Source organism: Manihot esculenta, chromosome 3 (genome assembly GCF_001659605.2).
Source record: "Manihot esculenta cultivar AM560-2 chromosome 3, M.esculenta_v8, whole genome shotgun sequence".
Taxonomy (NCBI): Eukaryota; Viridiplantae; Streptophyta; class Magnoliopsida; order Malpighiales; family Euphorbiaceae; genus Manihot; species Manihot esculenta.
In genome coordinates, this window is record NC_035163.2 from 4,231,500 (window position 1) to 4,258,046 (window position 26,547).

The 26,547-nt window shown below is 30.8% G+C and overlaps 4 protein-coding genes across 7 annotated transcripts; 1 reads left to right on the plus strand and 3 right to left on the minus strand.

Annotated features, from left to right (window-relative positions):
- Nucleotides 1–219: 219 nt before the first annotated feature.
- On the minus strand, nt 220–1,786 carry LOC110611089 (uncharacterized mitochondrial protein AtMg00810-like). Its single transcript, XM_021751213.1, has 3 exons — nt 1,730–1,786; nt 906–1,037; nt 220–813 (listed from the first exon to the last, which is right to left on the minus strand). The coding sequence occupies exons 1-3, from the start codon at nt 1,784–1,786 to the stop codon at nt 220–222; spliced, it is 783 nt and encodes a 260-aa protein (XP_021606905.1).
- A 10,488-nt stretch (nt 1,787–12,274) lies between these two features.
- Nucleotides 12,275–16,391, plus strand: LOC110610548 (protein NDL2). 4 transcript variants are annotated; one of them, XM_021750523.2, is made up of 11 exons: nt 12,275–12,446; nt 13,507–13,606; nt 13,843–13,940; nt 14,104–14,192; nt 14,487–14,547; nt 14,657–14,743; nt 14,823–14,900; nt 14,985–15,032; nt 15,200–15,255; nt 15,440–15,575; nt 15,923–16,391. In XM_021750523.2, the coding sequence occupies exons 1-11, from the start codon at nt 12,387–12,389 to the stop codon at nt 16,142–16,144; spliced, it is 1,035 nt and encodes a 344-aa protein (XP_021606215.1). In that variant the 5' UTR covers nt 12,275–12,386; the 3' UTR covers nt 16,145–16,391. The 4 variants fall into 4 exon arrangements, with proteins under 4 accessions (XP_021606215.1, XP_021606213.1, XP_021606216.1 ...); XM_021750521.2 differs by having other exon boundaries at nt 12,276–12,446; nt 14,985–15,044; XM_021750524.2 differs by having other exon boundaries at nt 12,276–12,446; nt 14,988–15,032.
- A 1,006-nt stretch (nt 16,392–17,397) lies between these two features.
- Nucleotides 17,398–19,670, minus strand: LOC110611093 (inorganic pyrophosphatase 2). The gene is made up of 4 exons (XM_021751218.2): nt 19,367–19,670; nt 18,919–19,040; nt 18,615–18,822; nt 17,398–17,888 (listed from the first exon to the last, which is right to left on the minus strand). The coding sequence occupies exons 1-4, from the start codon at nt 19,514–19,516 to the stop codon at nt 17,517–17,519; spliced, it is 852 nt and encodes a 283-aa protein (XP_021606910.1). The 5' UTR covers nt 19,517–19,670; the 3' UTR covers nt 17,398–17,516.
- Nucleotides 19,671–21,455: 1,785 nt separating this feature from the next.
- LOC110610901 (homeobox protein ATH1) lies at nt 21,456–25,909 on the minus strand. Its single transcript, XM_021750972.2, has 6 exons — nt 25,601–25,909; nt 24,900–24,949; nt 22,892–24,285; nt 22,209–22,564; nt 21,998–22,058; nt 21,456–21,839 (listed from the first exon to the last, which is right to left on the minus strand). Exons 3-6 carry the CDS (start codon nt 24,104–24,106, stop codon nt 21,690–21,692), a joined length of 1,782 nt encoding a protein of 593 aa, XP_021606664.1. The 5' UTR covers nt 24,107–24,285; nt 24,900–24,949; nt 25,601–25,909; the 3' UTR covers nt 21,456–21,689.
- Nucleotides 25,910–26,547: the final 638 nt, after the last annotated feature.

The window sequence follows — 26,547 nt, forward strand, 5'->3', positions numbered from 1 at the left end:
ATGAGAGTCTATTTCAATGTGCTTAGTCCTCTCATGTAGCACATGATTTTTTGAAATGTGGATAGCAGCCATAGTCTGAAAATAGAGTCACAGGTCTGGGAATTTGCACATTTAAGTCAGCCAGTTAGGTAATCAACCATATCATTTCTGCTATTGTGGCAGCCATAGATCAGTTGCCTCTGCTGAGCTTCTAGACACCGTAGCTTGTTTCTTAGACTTCTAACTTGTTAATGAGCTTCCAATGAAGATACAGGAATCTGTCAGCGACCTCCTTTTTTCTTGACATCCTGCCCAATCACTGTCTGAGTAGGCAACCAACTTGAGATCAGAAGTTGAAGATAAGAATAACCCCTGTCCTGGTGTGCCTTTCAAGTACCTTAGTAGCCTGTATGCAGCATCTATGTGAAATTGGGTAGGTTTGTCCATAAAATGAGACAATATGTGCACTCCATAGGCAAGGTCTCGCCTTGTCCCAACTAACTGGACATTATTATCACTTTGTATTAATTTTGAGGTTACTTCAACAGGTATTGAGCTAGGCTTGGCCCCAAGAATTCCATACTTTTCTAGTAGCTCTAGTACAAGCTTTCTTTGGGAAATCATAATACTTTGAGAAGACCAAGCAATTTCCAAATAAAAAAAATACTGAAGATTGCTTAGATCCTTCAGCTTGAAGTGAGAATTTAGAGAAGCTTTAAATTGGTCAATCAAGCCTTTATTTCCGCTTTCAATGATAATGTCATTCCCATATACTAAGACTGCAATGAACCCAAGATCAGTATGCTTGGTAAACAATGAGTAATCTGCCTTTGACTGAGTAAATCCATCTTGCAAGAAATATTTAGTGAACTTAATGTTCCATCACCTTGAAGCATGCTTTAATCCATAAAGGGATTTTTGCAGACCAGTTTGCTGCTAGAATTATCTTGATACTCCCTCTTAAGTTGATAGCTTAAGAGCAGATCCATGTAGACTTCTTCATATAGTTCCCCATTTAGAAAAGCATTGCCAATGTCCAGTTGTGCTAGGTGCCATTTCTGTATTGAAGCAAAAATATACAAAGTAAAATAACTACTCCGTGTTTTGATAATTAGATCAAGTTAGATGGGTAACTAGAGTGGATTTTTTTTTTAAAAAAAAAAATAGTTTTAGCACATTGAAGACCATGGAGCATGAAAGAAGTGAGGCTTTAAATATCCTGCCGACAGATTGCCTCACATCCCAATAAAAAATAAAAATATATATATAAATAAAAAGTTCAAACTCCGGCATTTATTCATTTATTAAAATTGAAACATAAATTATTAGAAAGATTATTATAAATTTGATTTCATAGAAAATAATCCAATAATTTCTATAATATATATATATATATATATGCCGGTTAGTAGGACAATTTCATTTAAATATAAATACATAACATTTTTTAATTTTACTATTATGTTTCACTGGGAACATAGTGCATTATTGAAAGGCCTAGATATTAAATTTAGATTAAATCTAATTCACTCCAAAAGTTAGTTGAAGGGTGTCTATAACCCATATACGGAGTACATTATCCCCCAAAAATTAGCTGGGAAAGAGGGTCTATGATCCATATAAGGGATACATTTGCGTGACATATTTACATGAGGTTCAATATTGAATGGAAAACTCTAGTATCATATTAAATTTGGATCAAATTTAACTCACTCAGAAGCTATCTCAAGAGGAGGGGTGTTTGTGATACATTACCCTTCCCGCAATCAACATGGGATTTAACACTTGAATCAGTGAATTTCGGCATTTATATTTTGTTTGGGGCTTATGACTATTAAATACTGAAAATGTTATGAGCCGCTTCGCTTCTTTGATGATCGACAGCGGTGGATAAAGGCTCTGGTTGGATAATTGGCTAATTTTTTTGGTGGTGGAATGTTGGCAATAGGTCTAACATGCATTTGCTTGCTTCAGTTCTTGTGATGATTTCTACTTTATTCGGCACGCATGGGGCTTTTAATGGTTTTGCTGCTACTTCTTCGTTGCTTGGTTTTCCTAGATTATTGCTATGTTTGTTGTTGCTCTCACTTTGGATGCCAGTATGGCAGTGCTGCATGCTCTGCTGCGGAGATGCCAGCAGGGGTCCTAGGTTTTTCTTTTGGATTTGGGTTTTTGCTCATTTGATTTATGGGCTTGGTGGTAATGATTCCCAATCTTGTAATATTCTACTTTTTTTTTTTACGAAAATCTTAGTAAAATCACCATTTCCTTCAATAACTAAAAAAAATCACTAAATAACATATCCATAATATAAGTTCAAAGTTGATTATAAAGAATTATTCTCCGTTTTGCATAATTTATTTTATAAAAAAAATTAAATAAATTCTTATAAAATTATATAAGGTATAAAATTGAACTAATTTAAATTAACTCTTTATTAAAAATAAAAAATGCATCAATATAACTCAAACATGCTGACATACAAAATTAGCAAATGTGTATTACTCTTTGTAAAATGAGTAGTGCTTCGTAGATAACATATGAAATCTTATGATGTTCTGAAATTTAGAAAATATAATTTTCAGTAATTGTGTAAGCTTGTGTGGGGTGAAGGTGCTCTTCCTCCTTTATTTCTTTTCTTTTGTCTGTTAGCGATGCCTAACGGCCTCTAAATTACAGTGTCACATGTCTCTGTCATATAGGTCCGTACGAACGAAAGCGTCATAGGTCCTCTCCAAGTCAGGCGGCCATTTAATTTCCCTGGCGAGCGTGTAGACAGGACTGCGAGATGACTGAGCCTGCTGTCTTTTCTCCTGTCACGTTTCAGGGCCGAACTCGTGGTGGATAGGTTGGGGCTTGTGAGTGACCCGGCCCACTTGGCGAGACTGAATCAGGACTGAAGAAGCTAGACCGGCCTATCAGAGAGGTTTCATGGGTCTCGGACCAATACTATCCTCGCGGGCCTCGCTCCATACTGGGCTGGTAAAATCCAGCGGTCATCGTCTTATATTAGTAAGAATAATATTTTGATATGGAAATGTTATATTTTAATTAAAATTCTAACACATCATCAGTAGAGTTATTAGACATGTAAACTGATAATACATTTCGAATCATTGAGATATGTATTTATTATATAATTTTACATCACTAATTAAGTGAAGGAAACTAAATATTCATATAATGAAGCAAAGAGATAATTTAATTAATTATTTATTTTATAAATTAGTTTTAATTATTTAAAATTTAATGTATTTAAAATGGTAAAATTAAAAGTTAATAAAAAAAATAAAAGTAAGGTGTATAAAAAATTATACAATGCAGAGAATATGATATAATAAACCAATAATATAGAGACACTCATGTTGAAGTCGATATTAATTTCGTGAGTAAGCATATCTATAAGTGATGTTACGGTAATTGTCGGTTATAAGATAGGATTATGTGGTAAGCGTATACATGGTCTCATCCGTGAAAAGAAAAATTTGAATACCATAGTATCCGATTCTTCATCAAGGTTCACCCTCTCCTAGATGGGCCGAGTCTTCACATTAAGTTACTGTTAACAATTACAGTGCAGTAAATCCTTATTATACTTGTAATCACGAATTACTGATCAATTAGCCAATACGAGTCAGATTTCTAAAAAATATTATAATTAATTCATTCTTTTTGTAATATAAAAACTAATGACTATGGAAATAAAAATACATAATGTTTTAAATATAGTTGTTTTCTGTAAAATAAATGAAAGCTAAATCTTAAAAATAATTTAAATCAATTTTAATTAGACAATTATTAAGAGTATGGGCAGGTGATCTCTTATTTCCAAATTTCATTTGGAAAAAAAAAAATTCATGTTAATAATTCACTCCAGAAGTTGAGATGAGATAATATAAGTTTCTTTTTTCTTAAGCAGAGAGTTTAAGTGCGAGTTTGTTATTAAACACTTTAAAAACTTGTGAGAGAGCAAATTATCCTTATAATGAGCCTATAAGACGTGAATTTGGATTAATTAGTGAAATTTGAATACCTAATAATATATACAAAAGAATTATATTAATGATTCCTGCTATAAGTCATCTATTTGTAATGATAATCATCAAAATTATGGTCTAGAATCCCTCTTCTAAAGCAACTTACACTAATAAAACTTTGCTTAACAAAGAAGAAGGAGAAGGATAATGGGCATTGATCTCATTTTGAGTTTCTATCCAAATTTGGCATTGGGTACCAAATTAATGCCATTTTGCATACACAATCCGCTTGTGATAGTAATAATTTTTTACTTAAAAGAATACGAGATGAAAGCCCCCCGAATCAAAAGCTAAAATTAAAAGACTTAAATTCATTTATTTGCAGGAAGTAACTTGTATTTAAAAATTATTTTTTAAAAAATTATTTACTTAATTTTAATGTAAAAAAATAAAATCTATATATAGACAACTTAATAAGAATTTTTAGTTTTTAAATATAAAAAAAATTAATATTTCAACACGTTCGTATTTAATAAGAGCATTGTAATTTAAGATTTGGGATTCAAATTTTAGAACTATGGAGTAAGTTTTGTTAACAAAAGGTAAGGGTCCATTTCTAAGATTTAGTCTCTCACTATTCTAAAGGCATCATTTAATACCATTATAAATCGCATGAGTCTATTTCTATCATTTATTTCTCAATGGCTTTAAATGCTCCACAAGTGTATGGAAGCAAAGGTTCCATGGAAGCTAATTAATCCCATAGACTTTTTAGTTTAGTAAAGTAAACCAAAACAGATATATTGTCTTGAATCATCAAACAAACAGTTTGGATCTCCCATAAATATGCCATACTTTAATATAATTCTGATCGTGAGATGTATATATTGAACCATAGAGGTTTGATATAAGAGTAATGTGCTCTTTATAAGGATTTTAGGAGAATGTTTATAGAATATTACATGATGACCTTTGGATTTCGCTACTCCAGTTTGAGGCCTGACCCATGATCAAAACCCCTTACTTGAAGACCCTTAAACCTCCCAAATGAATCAGGTCCAGCTCGCTCGACCCTAAGATCGGACTCCCCCTAAAACCTCTCAATCAGGCCGATCCAGTCCCTTCGGCCCTAAGATCAGACCTCTCCTGGGCTTCAGTCCTAATCTCACCAACCGGCCCAGCCCGGAGGAGAAAAGGTAGCCACCCTATTCGCCCAGTGGCTCCATCCGCATGCGTGCCAGGAGGGAATTAAATGGCCGTTACGCATGTAGTAGAGATCTGATATTCTCGTACGTCCGTATCCGTCTGGCAGAGACAAGTGGTCCAATGACAGTGAGGCCGTTACATGTCACCGGTAGACAAAAGAAAAAAGTAAAAGGAGGGAAGCATTCTTCTCTAGGACTAAGTTCACTCAACCCTTGTAAAATCCTATTTTTCTGGATCTCATATTATCGTTACATATTTGAAATATAGATAATATATCCTTATAAGAGTTTTATGCACTTCTCTCCCTTAAAATAATTTTTGGAGTGAGTTAAGTAAAATTTAAATTTATCATTATTACTGATAATTTTTTAATTGTATGTAATTTTAGTGTTTTTTTTCAATTTGATTGCATTAATAATTGTAAAATCATTCAAAATTTAATAAGTTAGAATTTTCGGTCGATTCAAATGCAAACTCTTATATAAGATTGGTGTTGATAATTATTAGAAAATAGTTTATTTACTAATATTGTAACATACTACAAAATAATATATATTATTAATTTTAAAATAAAATAATAATAATAAATGATATATTAAAATACTAAAAATATATCATTTTAACTATATTAATTATACTTTTCTATTTTTCGGCAATGAAGGGAATAATAATTAACGTAAATCCATGTCAATTGTGCTATTATTTTAGTAATTTTTGGACATAATAAATTAAAAAATTACAATTTTTTATTTAAAATTAAAAATTTTATAAAAATTCGAGTTAATTAATTTTTTAAAAGATTATTTTTAATTTAAAAAATTAAAATCATATATAATTGTATAACAATTTATTTAAATCTTTCAAATTAATTATTTGAATCAATGGAATTCTTTGGGGGGGGGGGAAAATGAAGGGAATTAGTGCTGGTGAGGATTAAGACATTTAGCACGTGACACAATATCCTCTAAAAATGCACCAATAATATGTTGGCGACAATAATCATATATGGCCTACAAATCCACTATTGGACAATGTAGGACGTCAATTATATACATAAAATTTAATTTCGAAATAATTAATTATACTCTTATTTTTTTATATTTTTTAAAAAATCAATATTATATATTTTTTAAAAAATACTATAAACATTTATTAAAATAATAAAATAATTATAAGTACAACTACTTTTATAAAATTTATACTAGCAATGGAATAGTTTTTATTTTCTAAAAAAATTAATTAAAGTTGATCTTTTTTTATTATATAAATCAAAATGACCTCAATTTTGTTAATACATCCTTTTAGTGATGACTATGAAAAGAATGATGAATGGTTGAGTTTGTATAGGAAATAATATGATGTCAGGGGACGATAGTGAAAATTAAGAAATTATATAATTGGAATTTGTTGGTAAGATTGCAACTTCCTTTTCTTAGTCAAAATATTCTAAATCACTAAACATTGTCCACATCACCTTCTAATTACAACTCAATTTTAGAATTTAATTAATTTTTCTTCTTTAACAATTCTGAATTTACTTCTTTTTAACTTAAAATAAAAATAACTAAATATTAAAAAATTTAAATTTAATCTAAATTTTAAGAATATAATCCAAATAGGAGTCAACAATCGTTGGTTTCGGTTTAAAATTAAATCAAATTAAATAAATTAAAAATTAAAATTTTGATATTTATAAAAATCGAATCGAACTGATTTTGATCAGAAATTAAATCGAATCAAATCAGTTTGATTTAATCGATTTGAATTTTTAATAAATTTTTTATTTTTTACTCTTTATTTTTATTATTTTAAAATTTAATTAAAATATTTTAATTTTAATATAATCTAATCTCTCCATATAATTAAAAATAATATATTATTATCACTAACCGGTTCGGTTCGGTTTTTTCAATTTTTTCTGATCAAAATCAAATCGAATTGAAATAATTAAAATTTTTAAAATTAAAAACTGAACTGAATCGAATCGAAATAAATAAAAAATCAAACTGAATTTTTAAATTAATTCGGTTGATCGATTTTTTTAATTTGAAGAGAATATTAGACAGTACAGCCAAAAATTCTTTTAAAATATCTAATATATATAATTTCAACATTTACATACAAATACTACAATATTTGTATACACGTAGGATCCTTGATGCCACGTATTTTTGAGTCAATTTTTTAGTTAATAAAATAAAATTCTCTTTAGGAGCGATATTAAAGATATATATTATAAATAATTATGAAATATTGTTTGGGATATTCAAAATATGATAAATAAGGAGATGGGCTCTCATATAGGAAGAAAATTAGGATAGTCGTATTTATTTACTAGTTTAGATTATCTTAAATTTTGGATTTTGCAATGATATCATTCTAAGTTTTAATCGCAATAAACGGCGACGTTTTTAAGATTTGCATACATGAAATGTTATCTTAAGAAAATGTTTCTATTTGCATACATTACTTTAATAAGAATTGATTAAGATTATTAAGAGACATGCATCTTATAGTTTGAAAATTAATTATTTAAGGAAGAATATGCTTCCACGTGTATCAAATCAAAATTTAAGAGATTTTATATAAGAAAATAATAAAAATATCATTATGAATATTTGATTATTTGAGATCCAGAAAATAGGGTTTTACAAGAATTCTGTAAAACTGGAAGGAGAGTATTTTTCCTTTTATATGTTTTCTTTTATCGTGTAACAGAATGTATGTCATTGGGCCACCTGTTCCTGTCACGTTCATATGGACATATGAGGAAATCAGATTGCTGCCCCATGCGTAACGACTCCTGATTCTCCTCGGGCACGTATGCAGATGGTCCCACAAGGTGAATGGGTTGAATTCCTTTTTGATTCCGAGCTGGGCCGGAAGATAAGGTTAAGACTAGGGTCAAAAGGAATTTGTTCATTGGACTGAAAGAGCTGGGCCGGCTTAATTGAAGAAATTGACTGGAGTCCGGTCTTTGAGCTGAGTGGGCTGGACCTGATTTTTGGAGGAGGCTCAGAAACCTTTAGATTATGGGCTGCCCTAATGGGTCTGGATTTAGACCGGGACGAAAAAACTCAGCGGTCATTAATATTTAAAAAAATATATAAAAAAAGACAAATAGAGTTAAATTTATTTATTCACCAAAGATGATGGTTTTTGTATGTGTGAAATTATTATTTTTGTGATATAAAAAAATTAATAAAATATTCAACAGAAAAAGAAGCATGAAAATAATTATATAAAAAATAAGTAACTGAAATTAAACACAATGGTGACCTATCATCTGCAACAAATTGGGTGGTCTTTAATTAGGAGGATTCTTTAACTCTACTTGGTGTGAGTTAAAGTGGCAATTCTTCCTCTATTTTTTTTTTTTATTTTCTTGACGTGGTTTGTTAAAAGTCAAAAATATTTTTTTAAATAAATATTTTCTAACTGATATAATATAAGAAAAATAAAAGTATATTATAATTTTTATTGGTAAACCATAGATAATTTTATTATTCATATTTTAAATGATCAATAACAAGTGGATGATGATGATCGCTGGATTTCTTCACCTCGGTATAAAGGCCAGACCCATGAAAACAGTCCATGATCCGAAGGCTTCAATATTCCTCTCGAGAGCCAGGTTCAGCCCGCTCAGTCACAGAGCCGGACTCCGCCTAGACTCCTCAATCAAACCGGCCCAAACCTCTCGGCCCAGTAATCAGGCCCTCACCAAGCTCAACTTCAGCCCTACCATTCAACCCAGCCCGGAAAGGGGAAAATGACCAAGATGCCCCGCTGGTAGGTCCTTCCGCATGCGTATCAGAGGAGAATCATACGTATCAGAGGAGAATTAATGGCCGTTACGCATGGAGCAGGCGCCTGACACATCCGTACATACGGAGCTAGGCGACAGAAGACAGCTAGTATTGTGGCAGAGAGACAGATATATATATCACGGTAGAGGCCACGCAGAATGGGCTCTCTTCTTCTTCCTTTTCCTTCCTGGACACCATTTTTATTCTTTCTGTAACCTTTGCCTAAATATACTACTCTGAGCCATAAAATCTGACTTGAGCGTCGGAGGGCCTCTGCCCGGGCACACCCGGTAGGCCCCTGACCATTCTTTCTTATTTTACAGGTTCTTTCACCAGGTAAAACATGGAGAGACCCATCAGGGAGCCCAGTAAGAAGGGACCCAGAAGAAAACCAGATCTATCATGGACCAGGAAGAAGAAAATATTTATCAGATGATAATTTATTTTAATGATTATTTTTATAATAATTTAATTTATAAATTTTATTGCAGTTTTTTTTATTTTTTTAGTAAAATATTATTGTTATAGTGATTATAAATCACATTTTTATTTATCAGATACATTAACTTTAATTGCTATTTAATAAGCATTTAAATTTTAAAAAAATATTATTTTTAAATATAATTTTATTAAATCAATAGTTTTAAAGTTATGTTTAAAAGTAATTTTTTAAATTTATAATTAAATATATGGTTTTAAAATTGTATTTAAAATTAATTTTTTAAATTTATAGTTTTAAAATTATGTTTAAAAGTAATTTTTTAAAAAATTTAAAATACATTTTCTAAAAATTTAAATGTTTAAAGTAAATATTTTTTAAAATTTAAATATTTATTAAATTATAATTAAAGTTGAAGTGTTTAATAAATAAAAATATTAAAATACAGCTATATAAATATATGTTTATTTATTATAAAATTATTATATTAATACTACTAAAATAATAGTTTAATAATAATTTATTAAGAAAAATTAAATTTTTACTAGATATATATATATATAAAATATTTTAATAAATAATTTATTTTATATTTAATAAAATTATTATTTTATTTATATTTTTATTTATTAAAAAAATAAATAAATCATTGTTTTATTCCATAGCAGCGGACAGTTGTTGTTAACTTATAAAACAATTCACTTAATTATAAGACTATAATTTCTAACTGCTCTAAATCTATTTTTATAATCATGAATGTTGAATATGGAAGTTTTCAAAGTTCCACCAAATATACTTATCGGGTTCGACTCGTTAGCATTTTCTCTATAAACAAAAAATATATATATATATATATACATATTCTTAAAAAATAATATATTTTTTTATTATTTAATAATATTATTAAAAATAAAAATATTAATTTTTACATAGAAAATTTAATAGTATTAATAGAATTTTTAAAATTTTAAAAAAAAACTTTTTTTTAAAATTTTTTTCATTAATTAAAATTTTTAAGTGATTTAAATATTATAAAATATAAAAAATAAATATTATCTATGGAAAATTTTTTAAAATATTTCATATAAATCGTTTTAAAAAAGAAAAAGGTCTTTTACGGAAGGTTTTCAGTTTACAAGGAATTGAAAGCAGGACTTGATGTGGGTTACTGTCCGGTGAATGGTAATGACACATACCAACTCAAATAGAAAATGACATTTATTAAAAATAAATATTCATGCAATGAGCGACTTTACATCTCAATATCAAATCTCTCTAATTTTTTATTTTTATTTATGATATCACATAATAATCACTCAAAAAAATTCTGAATTATCATGATAAAATAAAATTATATCGCAAAAATCTAATAAACAGACCGTGATTTTATTTTAAAAAAAAATGAAACACTTTAAATATTCAATTCATAATTAAAACTCATCATTTTCTAAATAAATCGAATTCAATATAAAATTATCTAGGGATATTTTTTATCAAACCGATTACATTATTATCGGATTATCAGAAAATATCATATTTATCTTCATTCTTTTATATTATAAAAGAAAAATGATCACAAAAATAAATATATATAATTCTCTTATAAAAATACTCTCAAATTCTATATTTATCTTATTATCTGATTTATTGACTTATCTTAAATTTCGTATTTATTATATTCTTAGATTTATTGATTTGAGCGTCAGAGTGACTGTTTTAAGTATCCACCACCTCACATTTTCTTTCTCATAATTTTACCCCATCACAACATAATTTTATTTTTTGACTACATCAATTTATTTATTTATTTTATTTTGATGAAAAATAAAACCAATTGAATCATTTGTTCTATATATAGTAAAACAAGAGAATTGATAATTTTATATATTATCATTTTTATTTTTATAAATTCGATTTCATATGAAATTGCATGTTAAATTTTTATATTTTTATATAAATTTTAATATTAATTTAATAATTTAATGAGCTAAAGCTTGTAAAAGATTTTCTTTTCCAGCCCATAATGAAGAATTGTGCAATAAAAATTTTTAATTTGAGAATCTAAGAAATGGTTCTTAGTACAATAGTCTTAGGTAGAAGGTCATTAAATGCAAGAATCAGTTTTAGGATGCAAGAAATCTAAACTCTTCACCTAATCTGCACATTCTTAATGTGTTTTTTTTTTTTTGGATTTTTTTTAAATAAAAAAAAGGAAAAGTAGAAGTATTAAACATTATAGAGGAAAAATAAAACAAATTTTCTGAAACTTTTTATTTTCTTTTCTCCTGTATTTCATCCAAACAGAGTGTTAGATTTTGGATAATGAACCGTAAATGGTCATGAGATTTTGACTTTTGAGTCCAGATTAACCCTTGGAACGTGTACGCAAATCCAGACATTAACTCTGGTAAAATCGAATTTTTTTTTTAAGAATGAAAAGTAAAAATTCTTGGATCTGCAGAATTGTCATGTCTTAAATGAAATAATATAATTTAATATAATACTTGGTTAGTCAAAAGTCAATACAGCACCAGATGACCAAAACTTAAAGCCACAAAAATAAATAAATAAATAAAATATATATAATAAAAAGAAATAAATATATGTTTAATAACGGGTAGTATGCATGTCGATGTCCAAACGTAAACTTGAGGGCAAAATGGTAAATTCATAAAAACTGTCGGCTTGGCTAACTCTGGTTAAATTAACCACAGTCTCAGGTTACCTCCTTCGAGTGCGCACCGCTCGTGAGTTCCTCTCTCTAGTCTCTATGCGAGCGTCGGTGACTCGCTGCGAGTTAAGGTTTTTTTTTATTATTTTTTAAATTTTTATTTAAGATAGAGGAATTATCTATTTATCGTTTTTTTTTAAACAAAAAAAAAAGTAAGAAATCTTTCCCAGAAAGGGAGAGATTTTGATATTTAAACCATGGAAGCCGAACCCAACGCACCCTCCAATTGAGAGAGAAAGAGGGAAATGGTAGATTCAAGCGATTCTGTGTCCATTGACATGGAGACTCTCTCTCTTGGTGGAAAGGTAACCTGCATTTACAAATACTTGTGTGTATCTTATGCAAGATTCTGCATTTATGCTGCTATACAGTGTTGGTTTCTTTATAGCTGTTTGGTTCGTGAGAAAATGTGGGAAAACAAAGGAAACTAGACACGATGAAGTTTGAAGTATTGATGATTTTTTTATGGTTTTTATATTTTGAATAACGTGGAATTTTTTTAAAGAAAAATCTTAATGTTCTTTTTGTTTCTGTTTCCCCTGTTCTTGGTACGCAATTAAAGAGAAATTAAGTGTGTATTGGTTGCATCTTGATATTCTTGGTAATATTATCTATGTTTTTCAATTGCTTGTTTTGTAATTTTCACAAGGTTTTAGTTTTAATGTTATTTTGCATTCCGTTGATTCATTTACAAACCTCCTTTTTTGGGAGGATGCTTTTTTTCTTTTCTCCTTTTCCATTATGAAATCTGTAAGCATGATAATTCTGTGTTTTTTGCTTTCCCAAATTCATTTAAAATGAGTTTTTTTTTATTCATTTTGATTATCTTTTCTGATTCAGGCTAATACTGTTTTGTTGTTTGTGGCTATATATTTCCTTTAAAATAATGCTAATACTTTTCAGCTTACCAAATTTCTGTTAATTGGGGTTAAAGATAAAGTTAGTTTTTTTTTTTTTTTTTTTTTCTCTTTTTGAAGTAGAATATAAAGTTAGTTATGATCTACATTTCCTAATTATGAAATGCAGCCAAGACTAAGTGAACAAGCTTGGTCAGGTTTCTGAGAAAAGAACAACTGCACATGTGAATCAATCTACTGACATAATTTACCCAGTTTGAGTAGGTATACATTTTCTTAAGACAACCAAAAGGAGGTGCACTTCTGTGATGAGCAGATTTTGTTTTGGGAATTCATGTTCTTTTGAAGCTAACAAGGAGTGGTTGTTGGGGTTCAAATTTGTAATGATTCACCCATCTTTAAAAATAAAAAATATATAGATGTGCTGGCAAAAGCTTATGCTAATGCAGTTATGTTCCTCTTTTAAGTTTTTAGTTGAGTAATAATGTTTTTGGAATTATGCCTGCAGGAGTTCCTTGTCAGAACTTGCCATGGTTGTGTATCTGTTTCTGTATATGGAGACCAGGACAAGCCGGCACTCATTACTTATCCTGATCTAGCTCTAAATCGTAAGTATATGGAAAAGAAGTAGATCCACTGGTGATGTGGGAAAATAACAAGAACTATATCTATGTTTCTATAACAAAACTTTTAAGGATTTGGATTAAGAATTGAAGATATACGAAATTTCTGTGTTTATATGTTATATTTTACTGCTTAGTCAGAGGACATGGTGGAGATTGTTTTTTCTGCAGACAACCAACAAGATCCAGCTTAACTTTTGTCCCTATATGTTTTTGAACAGATATGTCCTGTTTTCAAGGATTATTCTTTTGTCAGGAAGCATGTTCTTTGCTCCTCCACAACTTTTGCATATACCATATTAGTCCTCCTGGGCATGAGGTTTGTAGCTTTGGGTGCTCAACTGTAAATTGCACTTGCATGCTGCACTATATATATATATATAGATTTTTTTTTTTAAATGTGAACTGCTAGTTATCATATTTGTTGAATGTTATAATTTTTCTTGTTTCTTATCTGGCACTTTCTTCAAGAACTATTGCAGTTAGGAGCTGCTGCAAGTAGCCCTGATGACCCTGTGCTTTCTGTTGATGACTTGGCAGACCAAATTGCTGAGATTCTAAACTATTTTGGGTAATCATGTTATTTCCACAAACTTGAAATCTCTCTTTCAATTGTTGGCTGATTGGAATTTGCCGTACCTATCTTCTGCTTTGGACGTATTTAATGATGATATTTGTCTTTTCTATTGGTCAGTGATGCTTCTGGCTAGTTTTCTAAAATGTGTATGCTGTGCTTTTAAAAGGCCTTAAGCTGCCTGTTTCTTTTGTAAATTATTATCACCACCACCATCACTGCTTGTTTATTTGCTTAATTGAATAAGAATGAATAAACTCATGTGTTCTCTTCATTTTTCTCCCTTTTCAGACTTGGGTCAGTGATGTGTATGGGTGTCACAGCTGGAGCTTACGTTCTTACTCTATTTGCTGTATGCTCCATTCCTTGGCCTGATCCTTATTATTTATGCTCTACGAATTCAGGATTGTGTTTGCCTCTTGGGATTTTCTGATTTGGTTTTTTGTCTTTCTTTGCAACAGATGAAATATAGACAACGCGTTCTTGGTTTGATACTTATTTCTCCCCTGTGCCAAGCACCCTCATGGACAGAGTGGTTATGCAATAAGGTAGGTTACCTGCACCTTTTTGTGATTTGTTGGGGGTGTGCATCTCCCATTCTTACACATAATGATAAGTTATTTGCAGGTGATTTGTAACTTGCTGTACTATTATGGCATGTGTGGTGTGGTGAAAGAGTTCTTACTTAAGCGGTATTTCAGCAAGGTATTCTTGTTCATCTAGTTTTTCCATATATTATCTGAATCCAGAATCGGATTGGTTAAATAATTGGGGTCTAATTGGTAATAGCAGGAAGCTCGTGGTAGTGCTCAAGTGCCAGAATCAGATATTGTCCAGGCATGCAGAAGAGTTGGTCCTTTTGGCCTTACTTATTCTTGTATTCGGTTTCTCCCTTGAACACTTATGCTAAATGTTTATAAACCAGAACACTAAATAAACTAATAACAGCAATTTGGAAGCTATTATTTTCCCAACCTGATGGGGTGTGTGTTTTGATTTGTTAGTTGCTGGATGAAAGGCAGAGTTTAAACGTTTGGCGGTTCCTTGACGCATTAAACGGGTAGGTACTGATTGTAGATAGTCTGTGATGTGCTAGTTGGGAATTGTCTTCTATGACACAGCACTATTTCATGTCCACTTTACCTGCAAGGAGGTGCCACAAGTTCTAAAATAATGTCAGGCCTTCTGGTACATGCTTTAGCATTTTGATATGATATTTTATATCTGCTTGTTGTGTCTTGCAGGAGACCGGACATTAGCGAAGGATTGAGAAAGCTAAATTGTCGCTCCCTAATATTTGTTGGGGAGAACTCCCCGTTTCACACGGAGGCTCTCCACATGACATCAAAACTAGATAGAAGATACAGTGCCTTAGTTGAGGTACGAAACAGTATTAGTCTAAAAGACTAAATTTACCTTTGAATTATACAGTAAGGTCAAATATGCCGAATTTAAACTTTTGGTGTAAATTTGCTCCTGAATTATCACTAAAAGCTCAAATAAGGCCCTCAGTTTTAAAGTCTGAATTGCACTAAGGCTGTAATGATGGTCTTATTTGAGCTTTTAGCAATAGTTTAGGAGTAAATGTGGACTGATGCCCTACTGTAAATTCAGGCGCAAATTTGATATCCACAGTATTATATGCTTTGATTTTCAAATTTTGGTTTGCGTGAATATTTAGAACAGTGGAAGGAGTTTTTGTTGACTCTAGGTATGGGAACATGCAGGTTCAGGCATGTGGATCCATGGTGACAGAGGAGCAGCCCCATGCCATGTTAATACCAATGGAGTACTTTCTAATGGGATACGGTATGTACAGACCTCCTAAATTGAGTGTGAGTCCAAGAAGCCCTTTGAGTCCATTGTGCATTTCCCCTGAGCTCCTATCGCCGGAGAGCATGGGATTGAAGTTGAAGCCAATAAAAACTCGAATACCTGTTGAAGTCTGAAAGAATGGTTTTTTGTTGTCTATTTATTGTACTTGGTTTGATTGGTTAGGGAAGATTACGTGGTGGGGTTGGTAGAAGATTGTAGATAAAGAGATTACAGGGGAGAAATGTTAGAAAGAAAGATGAGGTCTCCATTCTTGGATGTGTAATGAAAAGTGTTAGTTGAGGTTGAGGAGGAATCAGTTAGTTGTAAATCCTTGAATAAATTTTTACAGCTGAATAGCAATAAACGATGGACGTTATCTCATGCCTTTCTCAAGTTGGCTTCCACGTCAATCAATTTGATTGTCTATTCTTTGTTCACAAGGTATTATTTAAAGTTAATATTTTATAGAAACAATAATACTTAATCTCTATTACATGAAAAAAATTATCGATGGATCTCTCAATTTGAAAAAATATATTAAAATGTAATTAACGATTTAAAAAGTTATTAGTTAATTTTTAAATATTTTACTATTTAGTTTATATAATTTAAATAAATTTATTAATTTATCTCTTAAATTTATAAAATATTTATTAATTATTAAAATTAATGAAGAAATTAAATAATAATTTTTAAAATATTAAAATATTTTAATATATTTTTTAAAATTGAGTGATTAATTAGTGAAATTTTTTATAAGAGTTAAATTTTTTTATATTTAAAAAAAAAAAAAACTTAGGCTTGATGATGGTGTATGTTGGGAAGTGGAATGTCCCTTTCCCTTTATCTGAAATTGCTGATGGAAGATGTCGACACTAAAATACTGAAATGAATGGTACTCCTCCTTATTTGTGATCACTTGATAGATTTTTATTTGACTTAAAAAGGATAATTTACCCATAAATTTTGCAGTGTAATTTTGATAAAAACTTGCCTCTAAATAATAGACTTATTTAGATTTTTAATTATAATTTAAAAGTAAATAATTTAATATTTTTTATTTTATTATATAATTTTAAAATAAAATTAATGTTTTGCTATATTTATTTTATCTATTTAATTATAAGATTCAATATGTTTGATAAGAATAAAATGATTCAAAACAATATTCAATATGCTATAATGATATAAAGAATATTATTGACGGAATGAAGTGGCATAAGAGCTTGAAATGACATTGGTCAATGTGTTGATTCAATGAATAGCATCAAAACGGTGGGGTCTTTTCTTTTCTTTCAAGCTTATATCACTTTCCATGGAAACTTACCATTTTTCCCAGGAAAACTTCGTCAACAGAGGAGTCATTTTTTAAGGAAAATAGTACCCATTAAAAATTAAGACTTTTTCCATATCATCCTTGCGTGAATCATTAACGTATTGATTAGAAACATACTATCATAAACAATCAACAGCAGCAGAAACAAGAACTGCTCTTTTTGGCCTTATCTAACGAGGAACTGGGAGTAAATTTCTGGCAAATGAATCCCGAGCAGAGATTGATGAAGCTGTCTGAAGCTTACAATCAGCTGGAACAAAAGTACCAGGTTTCAAACTGCTGCACTTCTCTTCAATGGCGTCGATCAATTGCAGCTTAGTGCCTAAATCTTCCCCATCACTCCATTCTTGAATATTTGCCTTGATAAGATTTTTGTTGTTATAAATCAAATCACGTAGTGGAAAATTCTTCCTTGGCATCACAATATCTCCTTGTTCAAGCTTCATTGCAGCACAAAAATCAGGAGTTCCATCACCAACATAGACGAACTGGCTTTTTCCTTCAGCAGAAACAGAAGCTCGCATCGTTTCCATCACCAAACCCTGTTTATAAGAAGGCAACATACTCATTAATAGTTGAAAATTTCTATTTAGAGGATAATTTATAGTATAGTTCTTTATGTTTAACAAAAATTACAAGTTAATCCCTATTTTTTTAATAGTAATAGACCAAATGAATCTAATTTCAATTTTTTAGACAATTAAGCCAATTATACTTTTGTCAAGAGTCAAATAAGTCTTAATATATAATATAATATTATTTTTAATAATTTGAAATATAAAAAATTTAGTATTTTAATTAATAAAATATTAAAAAATACATAGAAATACTAAATAATTTTAAAATTACAAAATTGAAATTTTTATTATTAAAAATAATATTATATTTGGCAATGACTTTTTTCGGCCCTTAATAAAAGTAAGGGGACCTAATTGGCAAAAAAAAAAAAGGTTTATTTAGTTATTGAGAAAAAAACATAGAAATTTAATTGAATTTATATACAAAAGAAGTAAATTGTTACAGATATTAAAATTAAAAGAAGTAAATTGTTACAAATATTAAAATTAAAGGGACTAAAATATTGTAAAAAATGAAATTCAAAGGACTATATTAAAATATTCTAATAAAAAGACTATTTTATTAAGGAAATGAAAAATTAAGAATTAAATTATTACTCATTAAAAGGGAGGGACTAACTTGTAAGTTTTGTTAAAGTTGAAAGTCTATATTATAAATTAGTCTTTATTTAAACTTAGAAGTGGACTTGCCTTGCACATGTTGGGAGGGCAGATTGTGCATCCATGAGCAGATGAGTTGAAGTGATGATGATGATAGTGTAAGATTCTCAGCCTGCCTTCTTCATCCACATAGCTTGGATTTGTGATTATCTCTGAGAAGCAATCCATCAACCCATAATGTTTCAATATTGTCTCTATGAAGATTGTGTTTGCATCACTTACTATCCTCAAATCACACCTTCCAAAAGGAAAATTATGTATTATAATATAGCATTAAGCCAATCCACAAATTTCACTTTCAAATGCTATTCGTCTCAAATTTCAATATTAGTACCCAGAAGCATGAGCTGATTTAATGCCTGAAATTATCTTGGGATGCAGAGGAACCTGTTTCAAGCAATCTGCAATATCCTGAATTGTCTTTTTCTGAGAGTGAAGCTCCATCATCATCCGATCCTGGAAAAAACAATATCACAATCTTTAATGCAAATTTACAGAAACCCCAATTTCAGAACTAACCAAGCAATACAATCTTTGTTGAACAATACAAACACTAAAAAAATCAAATAGGGATGAGTAGAAAAAATTGTCACAAGCGGTATGTTGTTGGGATCGACAAATTTAGCCTGTTTGACAATATTTTTTTTTTTATCTCTATAACCTGTTTGATAAAAAGCTCAAAAGCTTCAGAATCTGCATATTTTCAATAACACATATAGAAACTAATGAAAAATAAGAAAGCAAATCTATAGATATAATGAAACAGGGATAAGAACGGGAACCATGAGGGAATTCCAGGGCAAGGTAGGGAGGAGCTGAGTGAAGATGTCATTAATGCCTAACTGTTCCACCACCCAATTATCACTATCACAATCGATAATGGTCTTGTCAAAGTCGAAAACCACCACTACTCTCGCCATTGCATGAACCATCGCCGCCGCCGCTGCTGCTTTTTTTTTCCTTTTAGCCTATGGTGATGGAGCAACGAGAGGAGGGGGTTTATATGTGTGAGATCGTCAATTGGTTACAGCTTAGCAAGCACTAGAAATGTGGTGCATGTACCATGTGGTGGACACTATAGATTCTTGCATTATTTAAAAGAGAAAGCAAAATCCTTAGAAAACTGGATTTGATGTTTCATTCTTTGAATATTCTGAAGAGATCATGAAGAGTTTTCTTTTTTTCCTGGACTTCTATAAGAGTCCCATTAAGACAAAGCCTTTGATTAATTTTAATTACGTCAATAATTTATTTATGCGATTGAAATTATATTTTAAATTAATTAAATTTTTAAAAAATTTTATAAGTAATGTTAGATTATTTAATAGATTTTATAGAGTATTTAAATTTAAAATAAATAAAATTAAATTTATACAATATAAATTTAATAGATAATAGATTAAATAATTTAAATTTAAAAAATTTTAAATATAAAAAAATTGTTTTTATGGAGTAATATGTTAAACTATTCAAGATTTTTTTTTTAAAAAAAAAGTTAAACTATTAAAATTTAGGAAAAATAAAAAAGAAATTGTTTTAATAGGTGATGTGTTAGAACATTCAAATTTAGAAAAAAAAATATAATTCTTTGATTTTGTATCTAAAATTGGCTTAGATGGATTTATTGGATTATTCCCATATGAAATAATCTTTTAAATAAGAAAATAATATATAATTTTTTTAATGAGATTTTATAAGTAGACAACAACATAAATTTTAAAAATTCATTAAAAATAATTTTTTTATTATTCAAAAGACTATTTCACATGAAATAAAAACTGCATTAAATTGAAACGAAGTAATATATTTTTTATAAAAATTTCGGATATTTTTTTTTAAAATAATCTTTACAGAGAATTAAATCTATTATAAATTTAATATGTTATCATAGTTTTCAATATTTTTACGTTTATATAATAATAATAATAAATAAATAAATAAAACTTAAAAAACAAAGTGAAACTATGCAATTCTCTCTATTTAAAATGGTGTCTTCCTAATTGTTTAACTTCTTTTCTTAAAAAAGATTAAAAATTACTGATTTATTTATGGGGAACAAAGAGATAATTTTAATCCAACTAAAATACTAATTAAAATAAATTTTTAAATAAATTAATTAAAGAAAACGGGATTCTATCCCTCGCCAAGGATAAAATCCCTTTAAATCTTTTAGATTTATTTTTTAAACTTTAATAATAATCTTAAAAATAAAAAATTTGAGGTATAATTATCTCTGTAATCTAATAAGTAATAATTATTTTATTCTGGATTCCCTTTCCATCACTGTAAATTCGATTTGATTTTATTTAAAAAAAATTAAAAATCAAATTAAATTAATTGACGATAATAATATATTATTTTTAATAATATAAAAAATTAAATTAAAATATTTTAATTAAATTTTAAATTATTAAAAATTTATGCTCAAAACCGATTTCTAACTCTTTCGAGACTTGGGGGCGACACTGATCCACACTGATCAGTGACTGAAGGACTGCCTTGTAGCGCCCAGCACATGATGGGCATCCCTTATGTTCGAGTCTTCTGGGCTTTTCTGTATTATTGGTCTGCTTTATGCCTTGGGCTTTAAGTTATGCTAGCTCCTTGACCTACACCCTTTCTTTATTAAGGCATTTTATCTTTCAGGAAAAAAAAAAAAAAAAGTAAAACATTACATGGTCGAATAGAAGACTACCTCAATAATTTAACCACATCTTCCAATTTCCTCTCAATTATTGAGAGTGGGGGCTTGTAGTCCCATTGTGTTCCCATGCCATTAAGGCACCTAACACATGCTGCTGCATATCCACCCCTCTAATTTTCTTTCTACATCAAGACAACCAGCATAACAACAGAAATCCGAATTTTTCAAGTTCAAATCCTCACCCATCTTTTTTCTTATTAAAAAAAAAAGTCCATGAGCATACAAAATGATTCAATTGCATTTAACTTCGATTCTGATTTGTTTGATGAGACATCTAAAACATTGACTGATCGTCCTTGCTCTACTCACCCACTTTATGGAGCATTATTTACAGTTGTTATCCAATTTATAAGTAATGCTTTGGTTCATTGCCATGCATCTATCTTCAACTTTAATCCCCATCAAAATCTTAGATTGCTGATATGGTTTCTGTGATTGCGATTTGCTCCTTCTTCCTTTTGGCTAACTTTCCTCCTGTTCATCTCAGCATACATTTCCTCGATCATCGGTTTCCACAGTCGAACTCGAGCATTAATAAACCAGTTGGAAACCTTCTCATCATATGCCAAAATTTTACAGAACAAATTATGAGATTGTAAAATCATACGGTTTGATGAATTTCCCCAGTAAACCAATTAGTATAATGATTATAATGTACGTAATTTTCAGTTATATAACCAACTACATTAACCTTTATATACATGCATACCTGGCTTTTTGTGAGTCCACTTCTAACTGCCAGCAAATGCTTCTCTGCATCTTTAGGATACCTGAGATACGCCAACAGTATTAGAACTAACGTTTGAGGTTTTGAATTCGAGCCTGTAAGAGTCGATTGATCAAAGAAAAAAAAATTGAAAAGCTTGGCACACAACATTACACATAAGATGTCATGTCATAACAAGTAAGAGAGATCTCACGGGTGAAGGAAGTTCTGAAACATCCATGCACGTAGCACTGAGACAGATCGTTCTGGCAAGCCTCTCTGGGGCCTCCATAGCTGATGATCTTTTTTCTTCAGTTGCTGGAGAGTCCATTGCTTTTGGAAACAGGAGGTTTCAAGAGATCCTTCGGCCTCTTTTGCACCTCCACCATCAAAATATGCTCCCATAGCAAGTATCTGGTTGCTGATCCTCCACCTAAGGCTTTTATACAAGAAAGAGATCGTGTGGAGAGCAAATCGAGTGTGTATTTGAGGATCCAATTCAGTTGCGGCGTGGAAGGCAGATACTACTGTGTGTATCTCATCCAAGCATTGGTTATATCTATCGTCAACCTGAGTGCAAAATATTATGGCAGTGATGCATAGTTAGTGTACTAAGAGAAGCTAAAATAGAAGTGTAGTGAAATTTGTGAACACCAAATCACAAAGACTGACAAGATTTTGACTTGATCAATTGCAGTTTTAGTGTGAAAGATTTTGAATCAGTTTCAATTTCTATCACACAGCAAGCTTGACAATGCACTATATGTATATTGTATTGGTCACAAATGAAGAATAAGAGCAGATGAAGTTTTTGACTCTGCTTTATTCAAAGAAAACATGATCTGTGACCTTAAGGCCACCACAGAATTAGATAGTATAGTAATCAAACTAACATACCACTTGAAGCAGAGTCAACAATTGTATCTTCTTTGAGTCCAGCGCCCTTTTCTGGAGTGCTGGATCCACTTGAACTCCAAATATATTATCCACATTAGGCGATTCATCAGAACCCATCAAACGCATCCTTCCCTCAATAGGGTAACTCGAAAAGGATGGTATATTTGGCCCAATCATGATCCCGCTTGTTGAGATCTGACCTAGATTCTCAAGTGAATAACTTGCAATTTGAGCAAGTATTTCCTGTATCACTTGAACATATATGGATCCTGCTATTACTTGTGAGAATTGACCATTCTCATAAGAACCACAACTCAGACATAGCTCCTTACTGCTTGAAGAAGTTTGCTCTAAGCATAACCTTGTTTCTTCCAAGCAATGGCGTGTTACATCAGAACAACTTATCTCTGAGCATTGATCCGTGACACGAGACCCATTTATGGCAGAAGGCTGAGATGTAGCCAGGCTTAAAGATAGCTCATTACTAAAATGACAGGAACCGTAAGGATTATCGCTGCTCACAATCACGCTGTTTGCAGATATCCAGCTATTTGGTTCCAGATTTCCTATGGATGAATAGGATTGAAACCCTGTCCTTGTAGGGGTTTTTCCAGAATGCTCTACAGATGCAGGAAATCGGTTGATGTCCTCCTTAGCATTCGTATTACCAAATACTTCACAGAACCCGTTATTCACAGAGGACGCAAATGAAGAGTTTAATCCATTAAAGAAGCCATTAGAAGCATAGGTTTTTAAAGCTTCCAAGGGATACATTAAAGGTTCTGAAATTGCTAAGTTGGTCAGATTTTCTTGATGTCCACTTCTTGAGGCTGCAAGAGTAGCAAGTGCAGGACCAGAAATGGGAATTCCACCCAGAAATTGTTCTTGAAACTCCTCACCTCTTGCGACATTCTTTTCAAGGGATGTAACGAATACCTCCGAATCAACAATCGCAGCTCGATTATCTGTATGGAGATCATTGATAGGTGCTCCTGGCAATGTGTATCCGTCCAATGTCTGGTTTTGGTTGTTGAGGTCAAATGAATCAAACTGGACAAGTGAGTTTGGGGTTATCTGTGACCCAATTCCTTCCATTGCAATAGAATTCCTGCCAACTACATCTACAGGAACACTAAACAAACGATTCTCCATAGCACCGGAGCAACCAATAAAATCACAAATCAAGACAAACAAACGCGTAAGCTTCAAAATCATCGAACCTTCCCATGCTTAATTTGTATTTTAGACCATTTTTCATCTACAGAACTTCATTCTTTACTCCTATAGAAACTCTTCTTTAGGAAATACAATAATTTGCTTGCTGGGTTATGCAAAGTTGTCCTGGTGTGAAATCTTCCAAGTATTTGATAATCTATACGTCAAGTAACATCCACCTGGAAAAAATTTGCAATAAAGTGAAAAGTTTGTAATAGGGCTTTTATTCTTTACCAGGAAGCATGCAAAAAAGTGGTTTTAACTTTGAAAGCCTACTGCACAAGCCCACTGACACACACAAACCCAGACATCAGATAAAGACCATGCTTGGAGGAGTAGTCAATAGGACAATAACCTTCAGTTCTTAAGACACATAGAACAAAACCATAATGTAATAAAAAAAAATCTATTTAAAAGAAGAAGAAGATATGAACAATTTGGCCAAACTGTGCAACAGTGATCAAGCTAGTAGGGAAAGATAATAAGGACATTTTCAACCAGTCAAGGTATTATAACATGGATTATGAATCCCAATAGATGGAGTTAACAGACAGAGACACAAGAATTAAAAGCATGCACACACCCCAATCCCAGTTCAGCATCCAGAACAACATGATACTTCTCTGAAATATCTTACTAAAAGAGGATTGAAAATTAAAGTTTGCAGCTAAGAAACTCAAATTTCTGATCTAAATAAATGCATGGAAAACAGTTTCAACACTCACAAATATGAAAAATGCTGGAAATATTCATCAGAAAATAAAGGAAATTGGAGTCATTTACAGTAACCGACCTTCCATTCATTTGCTGAAGAGCTATCACCCACCAAGAGAAAAACCAAACCTGGTAAACCAGAATTTTTCAGCCAGCAATAGAGTCAAGAAATTTGATTCAGATTCATGAAATTTCTAGGAGAAAGCATTGGATAATTGTCAATACTAAAGGACAAAGCGGTCGGTCTGTTCGTATGATGATTGACACTATATATAGGCTTCCTCAGAAAACCCAAGACAAGCTAATTAAGCATGAACTTCACATGAAATCATTGGTCTCACTTTGTCCGTGAACGAGTATGATTGAAGGCCACTTTAGTAAACTTTCATTTTCTTCTTTAACAAAAAAAGAGAAAGAACAGGGTGAAACTTTCTGTACATGACCCAGAAAAATATAAAGGAAGAAACGAAAACCCCACTAGGTATTCTCGCTTCAAGAACCCCAAAACCAAGAAACTGAAATTCAGATTTTTCAGACTCTCTCCCCAGAGATTCAAAGCTCACAAACACAAACACAAACAGAAAGAGGACAATAATGATCTCAGAAAACTCATTAAAGGCAAGAAAGAGAGAGCCAAAAAGCCAAAAAAGCTTCTGCAGTGAAGTGGGAGATGCATGAAATGGACCCATTAAGCTTTAAAATAGAGAGAGAGAGATAAAGAAAAAAGCGCCACACAAAGAGTAAAAACAAGGAGAAAGAGAGAAGAGGGAAGCAAATTACTCTTTGGGCAGTATCACTCATTTCTGTTGCAGGCTTTTGAGGGCCCATCCTTCCTACTCTTTCTTTGTCGTCCTTACCGCCTTTCATTTTCTGCCTCACTGCAATTATCACAATCAAAATATCTGGATTCTCTCTGTTCAATCTTCTGTTCATGGCAGGTCTTCTCAGCACCATTTTTCAGAGAAAGTCCTTTGCTCTTTTAGCTATTTTGAGACAACAAGTTCATGTGATGAGAATTGAGAAAGAAGAGCAAATGGGGTAATGATTATGAAAGCTTTTTCTAGTTCCTTAATTCAGAATCCAACAACTAAAACCTCAACCCAAATGCAATTCTGCCAAGAAGCAAGAGGAAATAATAACAATTAAAAAAAAGAAAGAACACACTGTTTTTAGAAAATGTACATTTAAATTAAGTGATGCAAGCAAAACCAAAGATGCTGAGAAAAATCTCGGTACAGACCTATGCATGATCAATTTACTGAAGCAATCACAAAACTTATCCTACTTGTTTTGAATTTAAATTTAAGTTTTCAAGAAAAAAAAAAATCATGATGATTGCCTATGAGAGAGACCTAATGAGTAAAGATGCAAACACTTGTTCAGGTGATCTTTATAATCATCATGTTTTTATATCTTTGCATGTAAATCCTTATGACATGCTTTGATTGTGATGTGATCTTACAATCTTCTGTCTGTCTGCTAACATATTTATAACCAAGTTTGCCCAAAACTGAAACCCAACTAGACTAGTTGATGCAATTTTAATTCTATTATATTAAGTTTTTTTTAATAAGTTTAATTTATATTTTTATAATTTAAAACTAAATTTCTAATAATTCTAATATTCTTTTCGGTAAATTATTGTTTCATATCCCTAAATTGGGTATTGTCAGTGTAATTTACCCAAAATTTGCTTTTTTTTATAATTTAATTTATAATAAAAAAAT